This window comes from Telopea speciosissima, chromosome 8 (genome assembly GCF_018873765.1).
Source record: "Telopea speciosissima isolate NSW1024214 ecotype Mountain lineage chromosome 8, Tspe_v1, whole genome shotgun sequence".
Lineage (NCBI taxonomy): Eukaryota > Viridiplantae > Streptophyta > Magnoliopsida > Proteales > Proteaceae > Telopea > Telopea speciosissima.
Genome location: NC_057923.1, coordinates 49038439 through 49048383, shown reverse-complemented (window position 1 = coordinate 49048383; position 9945 = coordinate 49038439). Strand labels below are relative to the sequence as shown.

Here is a 9945-nt window from a genome sequence, read left to right as displayed (position 1 = left end):
TGACCATCCGTTTGCAATTTTTTACTGTTTAAAACCTGAACCATCCGTTTCCTTTTTTTGTGCCCAGTCCCCTTTTTGCTAACTATGGTATACCCTTCAATGTATATCCATACGCATCCCCTTGTATTCTTGTACACCCTCATGGTAGCCTAGATTTCTCCATACCTTATTTTTACCACGTGGACAACTTATAAAACTTGCTAGAGAATTAGAAAACCTTAGGGCTAACTATCCATAAAAATTTCAATCCCACCTACTTTGCAACGTGATAGATTTAGAAATTTACACAATATCTAATTTTTGCCTCCAGATTGCTCATCACAAAAACCACTCTTTAAAATTCGGCACATTTTGTCTTTACTTCTTAAATTTTTGTTTTGTCAATTTTTATTGGCGGTCCATAGGCCACTATGTTGGCATCCCAAGAGGGCGGCTAGGGACGGGGGTATGCAGGGGGTGTGGGGATGACTCAAATTTTCACAAATTTGGTGAACTGTGTGAAGTCCACCAATTATTAGTGCATATGATCTGTTATTCATTTATGTGTCCATCCATTCATCCAGCTTATATGTCAAATATAAGGGTGTCAAAATCAAACCGAAACCATTTACCGAAACTGAATCAAACCATTTAAATTGAAACCGTCAGACCGTTTAGTTTTTAGAAATGATACCATTTATTTAATCGATTTGGTTCGATTTAGATCGATTAATCCAATGGTTTCAAACCGTATAATCCAATTAAAATCGATTATAACCAAACCGTTTAACCGTTTAAAAACCTAATAACTTTTTTTTTTTAATAAACAAAAATTCAAAACCTAGCAAGTAGCAACTACTAGGTAGTAACGTTTCTTCATTAATGATTTCTTTTTTCAAAAAAAAAAAAAAACTAATAACTTAGTAAGTAATAAGTAATAAATTTTAATTAATTACTAGTTCTAGTAAATAGAGTAGTAAATGTGTATAGAACCGTTTAACCGAAACCGTGTAAAATCGTATAGAATAATTTAACCAAAACTATTTAAAAACTGTTTAACCGAAACTGTTTACTAAACGGTCCAAGTTTTGATTATGAGACCGTTTAGTTAAACGGTCTGGTTACGGTTTCTACCCTCAAACAGTCAAAATCGAAATAAACTGAACCGTTTAACCAAAATCGGACCTTTTAACACCCTTAGTCAAATATATGTTTCTATTAAAAAAAAATTTCTTATTAACACCGTTCAACGTACGTGTCAAATAAGTTGTAACTTTACTTTTTTGTCTCTCTCGTATTCTTTTATTCATAAGTATCCTTTTCGTATAATATATAATTTTTTTTTCAAATGAAAGTAGTGTCATTTGCTTTATGTACACGAAAATTATATACGGCAATGACACCTTTGATAATGACATAATGATATGTCATTTTCGAATTATTTTTGAAATCCATTTTATACCCTGATCTTAAAGAATTTTTGAAAATAAAACAAAAGGTAATTAAAAGATATTCACATGTCAAATATTAGTGCCTTTCTTTTATATTTCTAATAATATAAATTTGGTCTTATTTTCAATAAAATTTTCAACTTTTACCATGAACCATCAAGAGTTGCATCTAGATTGAGCTAAATCCTTGAATGGGTGGGTAGAATTTGAGCCCCACCTAATTTTTTATGGACGCTTGATTTAGGGTTTAGATGATATAGAGGATTTAAACACACATTTTAGATGTTACTGATACTTCTATTATTTTGTAAAATTTTAACCTTATTTTGAACCTATATTATATACTTATGGAGGCAATTTCTCTTCATCCCTCGTGAATGAAAAATCCATTGCCTATGGATTTCAATGTCTTGGGATGGGTATCGAGAATAGTACAGAGGGCATTATCGACTTCGTATTGTAAAGGGTAAAATAATAATGACCTTAGATGGGTGGGTGAACCTACTCTAATAGTGGAGGAAATTTTTTCCTATATTTATTATTATTATCAGTTTGGTTGTAAGAACCATATACTTTTTGATAAATTGGTAAAGACGTTATACATTATAAAAATTGATTAATGATTGAGATATGAACTAATCCATAGCATAACATGAACCGTCGGGTCCAAAATTAGTTGAAAATCAGGTTTTGACTTAAACAAGTTGTTCGAGTCAAGTCAAAGTTTTAGAAAACTTGGTCAAGAGTAATGTAGATTCAATTAGGATAAAAATGACAAAACTATGTCATAAATTATCTAAGTCAAATAAGACTCTTAGGCTCCCTTCTCTTGTTCAATTCTTTAAGTTTACTCAACGAAATCCCAAGTCTTTTGTAACTTTCAAGTGTTTAACAGTAGTACAAGTACTGAAGTTTCACCTCTGCTCTTGCTGGTTCAATCTGAACTCCCATTGAAGACCACAGGTTTGCTCTCTCTGTCTCTCTGTCTCTCTCCTCTACAAGTCTACAACTCTTTATCTCCATTAAAAAGGCCCCTTCTCATTTTTCATTTGTTGAAAGTTGAAATTTGAAGCTAACTAACAGGGAGAGTTTTTGTACATGCCCGTGCATGATGAACGATCAAACTTTCAATTGTTGAATGGGTATGATCATGTACATTACATGACCCCTCATCTTATCCAACAATTGTGCATACAATCGTGCACCATGCACAGCCGTGTATGAAACCTTTTGCCCTAACTTAATATGAAACCAATGCTTAACTATAAAGGGTTCATTAGCTGGATTAGTATAAGAATTGGGGTAACACATCTAATTCATCATTTAAATATTTACTTTATAATATATCACGCGGTAATCAATTCAAGAACATTACATTAGTGAACATGTTGTTATAGAAAATAATGTAATTTTAAGGCTGTGTTTGATATGTATTTTTAGAACGCATTCTGATTTTTATCATCTAATAATACGAAATCGACCTAAAATGTGTTCTAAAAATGCATACCAAACACAACCTAAATTTCAGTAGAAGAAGAATGTTGGAGATTCACAGGAGGATTTGGTGATCATCACACAAAAGGTTTGATCTCTGTAAAATCTCTTACAATGAATTTGGGTTGACACCAGCAACCCGTGGAGCCAAACAGTGCCGAATCGAAAACTGGTTCTTTTCAGAACCCGATTCCCCATAACTTTAAAGCGAACCAGAAATTGACAGATGACTCAACAAGTGTCGGAGGATAGTGCCGCCGACACTAACCGATGGGCGCCAAAACCATGTCCCAGGGAGTAGAGTCGTACTATAACAACGTGTAATTACCAAAATAACCTTATCGGTATAAAGATTGCAAAACTACATAACTTTAGAAATATACTATTTTATGATATAATAACCAAAATGCCCTCACAGGCTACAATATTACAATTCCTCATATTTAAGGTAGGTCACGAAGGTCGAAGCAGGATCTGTTTACCAAAAAAGATAATTTAACGTTTATACATTATACTTTGTATTAATTTGCTTTAATTAACTATAATCAAATACTGATTTGACTAATTATGAATAAGAGATCGGATAAGGATACTACGCGCGTCTTGAGTTGCCACGTGTATGGATTATGACGTACGTCAGTTGTAGTTTCGTGCACAGAAAAATATTTAAATGAAGGGTATATAGGTAATCTAATCCAAATAAGCCTTACACGTCAGATGGATATTTCTTGCGGAAGCCTGGGCAAATCGGTAAATCCATATGTTCCAAAACTAAATAACTCTCAGAAGTGTACTAGCGTCTTTACCAAAAAAAAAAAAAGTATACTAGCGTAGACCCAAGGCAGGCCATGGAAGTCCCACTTCTGCAGTAACTAAGAAGCTGAATTCATGAAAGAGCAGTTACAGAGCAGAGCAGAGTGAGAGAGAGAGGGAGAGAGAGAGAGAAAAGAGAGATTTGGGGTTTTCTGGAAACGTCGTCGTTAATTTTCTTCTTTTTGGTAAAATTTGGGGTTTGAGTTTCGGTAGAAAAGAGAGTAGATAAGCTGAGGAAGAGATTTCTGGGGTTTTCTGGTGGTTTCTCGATTTTAAATTGGAGAAAGGGTGGAGATTTTTTGTGGGTTTTCCCCCTTTTCCCTTGTAGAGGTGGGTCTGTTGTTGGATGGGATATAGTTGCAGAGAAGAACGCGGCCATGCGAAAGTCGTTTAAGGATTCCCTAAAAGCACTTGAAGCGGATATTCAGCATGCGAATACTCTGTAATTTTCTTTCCGAGCAAAAAATTTCTGTTCGATCGTGTTTTCGTTCTTGAAATTGTGAGGTTTATGATTATTTCCCCTTTTATTTCGTTCGACTGTTGAATTTTCCCCCTCTACCCCCCCTCCTCTGCTAAATTAGAGAAGTGGATAATTTTTTGGGCAAATTGTTGTCTTTTTTATATTTATATTTGTGTTCATACTTCAGAGCTGAAAGGATGTGTTGGAAATTTGATTAATTGGAAAGAATTGACGTATTTTTCTTTTGATGTATTGATCTCTGTTCGGTCATCTGTAGGGCTTTACTGTATTTTAGATTTTCTGTTCATCTTTTGCCCCAGTAATTTTGTTTTCCTCCCTGTTATCTTACTAGGTTTGTAAACCTGATACTTTTGAACAGGTTTATTTATCTTCAGAATTTATGATGGTTTCTGTTATTAAATCTATCTCGTTCTAGTTTTGCATAGTTAATCGTGAGAAAAAATCGTGTTTGATTCATCTTTTCTAATACCATATGTGTTCATGTTTTTCTTATTGGCTCTGTCCATTCTGTTTCCACACATTGTCTTGTTTCTTATGGTACTCAAAAATTGTTTGCTTTGATAGTGGGGACTAGCTGTTGGGTGGATTCGCAACCAGATGATGGATTTCTCTCTTCTGCTCCAATTACTCCCTTGATGTTTCACCTTCTTCCATTTTTACTAGTTTAGGTTTTGATGGTGTCTGCAAATTATGTGTTCCCATTATTAACATATTGATTTTTGGGTTTTTGATACAGGGCTTCGGATTACCCGATGGAATATGATGGGGCATGCCTTCAAATGAGGTTATCTTATAGCCCAGCTGCTCACTTTTTTCTTTTTTTAGTTCAGTGGACTGATTGTCACCTTGCTGGTGCCCTTGGATTGCTTAGAATTCTTATCTATAAGGTAATTCTTTTACAAACTATTCGTTATTTTAATTTTAGTTCTCATGTGTATCAACATGTTTGAGCTTACTCTCCTTTTTATGGCATTGAAATCATGTGTATGAAAATGATTGACTCTCCCTTTGGAATCTGTTTCTGATGTTGTTATGATCCGTTGCAGGCTTATACTGATGGCAAAACCACTATGTATATTCATGAAAGGAAAGCCAGCATTAAAGAATTTTATGGTATGTGGAATTAAGATGATTAGTTTAACTTCTAGTTCGTATAGCTTTATGAATTTTTATTTGTTTAAAAAAAATTGTTTGTTTTGCTTATTTTTAGTTGGGAAAAAGATCGCTGCCTGGTCACGTGGCTCCTCGCCCAGACACAGGAGCCCCAAAATTACCATCCCACCCCTATGGAAAAAAAAAATCCCATCCATGTTGATGCTTCTGCACGCGCTCTCATTGCCCCTCCCCCACTGATGCAGGGTTACATGACCAGGCAGCAATCTTGCCCTTTTTTAGTTCTTTGGAACGACTGTTTTGCTTTATTATTACCAGTTCATGTATATTGATTGAAGTTTGGATTTTTCATGAACAGCTGTAATATTTCCCTCTGTATTGCAACTTCAAAGGGGAATCACTGATGTGGACGATCGGAAACAGAGAGAACTCTGTTCCGCAAAATACAGGAAGAAGTATGAGATGGACAAAGGTAAAATGTCCGAGGTTGATATAGAGAGAGAGGAGGAGTGTGGTATTTGCATGGAGATGAGCAGTAAGGTTGTCTTGCCCAATTGCAACCACTCGTTGTGCATGAAATGTTATCGGGATTGGTAAGCACCTTGTTATGTTCAATTCACATGTAATTGCATGACTTTAGTTTTATTCTCATTTAATTTTCTTACCAAGACAATGATAAAACAATATACTTTTCTTGGTCCTCGAGTTGAAGTTAAGTTTTATAGTTTAATAGTTTCCTTTCTTGGGTCTGAGGGTTATTATGGTTGTAGAGTATTCGAGAGTGAACAGACCCCTTCGTAGTTGTTATGTCACCCAATTTAGTTGGAGATTTGAGTGTATGTTGTCATGATACATGTGGCACATGTGCTGTGGATTTGACCTGCCAGCCTATTGGAATTACAGATAACAATTTTGGCTTGGGGGGGAATCTAAAGAAAGATTTTGGATTCTATAATACCTGGACACGCAGGTCATAGCTTTACAGCAGTGGGGTAATATCATAGTTGTCATGGCGCCTAGGTGACCGTAGGCGTTGGAAGAGGGAAAAAAAAAAATGCAAAACCAACAAGGCACCTAGGCGACCAAGGTACTCTTCCAGCAAAGAGCGCCTGGACACTTGTCAACTATGGATAATGTTGAATGGATCAGATCATTACTCCATCAATTGCATTTGGGTTTTGGTGTACCATGTCAACCTGGATGGGTTCTACCTCCTGATACGAGTTACAACTTACAAGTAGCCATTTATGGACCATCATTTAAGTCTTCTTGATAGGTTATATAGATTCCGTCATATCTTTGTAGATTAGAACTTAAAGTTGATGATCTAAATATTGAGCCGGAACTCATATGCTGTTTCTTCGATGTTTCAGGCGAACACGATCTCAGTCGTGTCCCTTCTGTCGAGATAGCCTCAAAAGAGTGAACTCTTGTGACCTTTGGATCTACACTGACAGCTGTGAGGTTGCCGACCTGTCTGCTATTTGTAGGGAGAACTTAAAGAGATTGTTCATATACATAGATAAACTACCTGTAGTTGTTCCTGATCCTGTTTTTGCCTCCTACCATTCTCATGTTAGGTAAGGGCTTTGATTATGGATACTGGAAAAAAAGGAAAATTGTACATAGAATCCAGCTTGTATATAATTGTTTCCCTCTCCCTCTTCTTATCTCACTGTAAATTCTGATTGTTTTTAGTGGTTTCATTGTCTGAATACTTCGTTATGGGTCATTCTATATCAAAATAGATTTTCAGTTTCTGTGTCTTAGTTCTCCACATTATCCTGGAATGCTTGTGTTATTGATATGCTCATGCAGAATGCTAATGTGCTGCAACTTGCCATGAGCTTAAAGGGTGGGTGGTGGTGATGATAATGATTCATTTCCCTCACCCATGGTTGATCTTTGTGGAGAATGTGCTGATGCTTTCTGAAAATTTTAATTCATTCATGCCTTTGGTAATGTATTCCAACTCCATTTTTCCTATTGGAATGATCTTAGTTAGTGCCTTTTAAACTTCGAATGGGGCAGAGGTATCAGCTTGGGCAGAATCCCTTGTATCAATGGGACTGAATATGGTAATAGTTGATCCTGTTTGATCCATGAATGCACTTTAATAAACCACATAAGGGCCAGGGGACAAAGGAGAATACACGGAGAAGTGGCCTATTAGGAATATTTTAGATCAAAATCACCATCAAGAGGAATAAAATCATTAGTTTGGATAGGAACCTGGGCTTGGGCTGAGACACTCAAGTCCATATTAGGGCCCTGAGGTTCACCTCTGCTTAGGTGAATAGATATAACTATAATCCCTGAATCACAACTCTTTCATTCTTTGAAGGGTTCTGGAGAAACCATTGTTAGGCTTAGGTTCTGATTTCCTCATCTTAGCTTCATACCTCTTGAGGAGTGAAGAAGGCTCCTGATCCTCTCAGGAAGGAGCATGTTTTAATTTCCTTGTAGTGAGGCTCAAAGTTTTGAAACTGGACTTCTGCCTTGTGTGGTATGGCGAGTATATATTTGATCTCCATGACACCGGAGTGGGGATTCTTTCTCGCGCCTTCTCATATGATGATGGGCTCCCATTGATATTCTGTCTTCTCAGATAAAATGTGGGTTTTCATTGAATACCCCTTACATAAAATATGGACCATTATTGAACGAATCCGTCTCTTACCCTCTCATTCATGTGGTTTCCTACTTTGGCATCGTGAGAAACCTCTGCCTTTTCTTGTGTTCAGGCTCAAAGTTTTTGAACTGAACTTTTGTTTCATTCTTCAGTAAGAAGGGGGAAAAAAGCATATGGGCTAGGTTTTGTGCACAGCCGTGCGTGGTGCATGACCATGCCTTAGTTAGTAAGTATGTGTATGATACGCGTATTATATGTGTATCCGAACGTTTAGATAAAAAATACTTTCGTCTCCACATTTTCCCATATTTTTACAAAAAAACGTGTTTTTTAAACGATCGAATATTATACGCATATAGTTCGAGTATCATACGGTTTTATACTTTTTAATCCTAATGTTTAAAAAAAAAAAAAAAAAAAAAACCCAAAGAGAAATACCATTTCACTTTCCCTTTCTCCATTCTGATTTACGAACTGCCGAAGGCCGAAGTCGAACCCTAGCAGCTGCCTCCCCCCCCCCAATCTCCAATCATCCTCACCATCTCCGTTCAACAGCCACCGGCGATCGTCAAATCCTCAACGGCGATGGCAACGGCAAAGGCGAAGCTTCTCAATCTTGAAGGCCTCACGGACCTCACGGTTCTCTTTTGTGGTTAGTCCGTTAGTATCCCTTTCTTTCTTCTCAATCGTTTCAGTTTCTCTTTCTTCTTCCTTAAAATCTCCTTTGTGGTTACATGGATCCTTTCCCTCCATTCATGTGTGTTAGCATGATTCTTGGAGAGTGAAACACTTCATCTTTCCTCTTTTCTAAAAACAAAACAGAGCATACTTGATAAGAAAAAACTGACAGCTTTGCAGCTTTGGGTAAAAATTGATCTTGAATTCTTACATGTATAGATCTGGAGAACTCTATTTTTTCCCCTTTTTTTATGCTTTATTTTGCCACTTTGAGAAATTATTTTCAATCTTAAATTTGACATTTTAGTAAGGGATCTTGTGCTCTACCTATTCATAAAATTTAAACCCATTTAAGTTGTGATGGCCCAAAATCTGGGTAGCTTTTAGACACCCTCTTCTAGGGGTTTATTTTGGGTGCTTACAACTCTGCTCTCCCCTCACCCAAAACCCCATCCCTCCCTGCCTCCCCCCGTCAAAGTGAAGGTCGGATTCCAGTAACACAGTCCTCTGTAGGTGCCAGAACAAATGGAGCGCTCACGGGTTGGTAAAACTAACTAAGCATTGCAAGGAGCCAGAACAAATCGAGCTCTCTACAAGGAGGTGCTTATGATGGTGTAAACTCTATTGCTGTATGAGACTTATTACCTGTTTGGGGAAATTCCTAAGTCCTTAGAGATGTAATATAGGATATTATATTATTGTGTTTATTTTAGTTCATAAAATCATGATATTATTTTGTTTATTAGATGGTGAATGTATGTTACATAATCAATATATGTCCCTTTTTTTAAAAGTATTATTGCCATCTATGCCGTATTAAACACGTATTAAACGCATATCGTATTATTGCCGTATGAGTTTTATTAAGCTGGATTTTTGAAAAATATTATTATCGTCTAATCCGTTTAATTGCCATACGTATCCGTTCCTGTTCAATTGCCGTTCCCGAACTTACTAACTAAGGACCATGCACACAACCATCGAATATGGTGAGGTGCACTGTAGACCTTTATCCCCTTTATCCCCAATCTAACTATTATGTGCATGATCATGCACGGCCGTGCACAAAACTTTTTGCCAAAACATATAAAAACAGAAATATCCTTTGTCTGAGGACCACGAATGGGAATTTTTGGCAGGAAACATAATTATGCCACGAGTAATTTTAGATTCAAATTCAGTCTTTTTATCCCTTTTTAAAGCACTTACAGAAGTTTCAGGAAAGCAAATAACATAGGATTTGGCATTAAGAGATTATTTAACTAGTTTATATTTTTCTTCAGTGTAGGGAGATAACTGTTAAA

At 36.4% G+C, this 9945-nt stretch overlaps 1 protein-coding gene across 1 annotated transcript; it reads left to right on the top strand.

Moving 5' to 3' along the window:
• The first annotated feature begins 3816 nt into the window (after positions 1–3816).
• LOC122672848 (E3 ubiquitin-protein ligase AIRP2) lies at positions 3817–7104 on the top strand. Its single transcript, XM_043870345.1, has 5 exons — positions 3817–4179; positions 4955–5105; positions 5265–5331; positions 5690–5924; positions 6705–7104. The coding sequence occupies exons 1-5, from the start codon at positions 4115–4117 to the stop codon at positions 6913–6915; spliced, it is 729 nt and encodes a 242-aa protein (XP_043726280.1). The 5' UTR covers positions 3817–4114; the 3' UTR covers positions 6916–7104.
• Positions 7105–9945: the final 2841 nt, after the last annotated feature.

Bases quoted from the DNA above. Each gene is read 5' to 3' on its own strand.
- LOC122672848 (XM_043870345.1), top strand. From the start codon at position 4,115: ATGCGAAAGTCGTTTAAGGATTCCCTAAAAGCACTTGAAGCGGATATT. The intron at 4,180-4,954 runs GTAATTTTCTTT...TTTTTGATACAG, and splicing joins ATTCAGCATGCGAATACTCT to GGCTTCGGATTACCCGATGG. The intron at 5,925-6,704 runs GTAAGCACCTTG...TCGATGTTTCAG, and splicing joins ATGAAATGTTATCGGGATTG to GCGAACACGATCTCAGTCGT.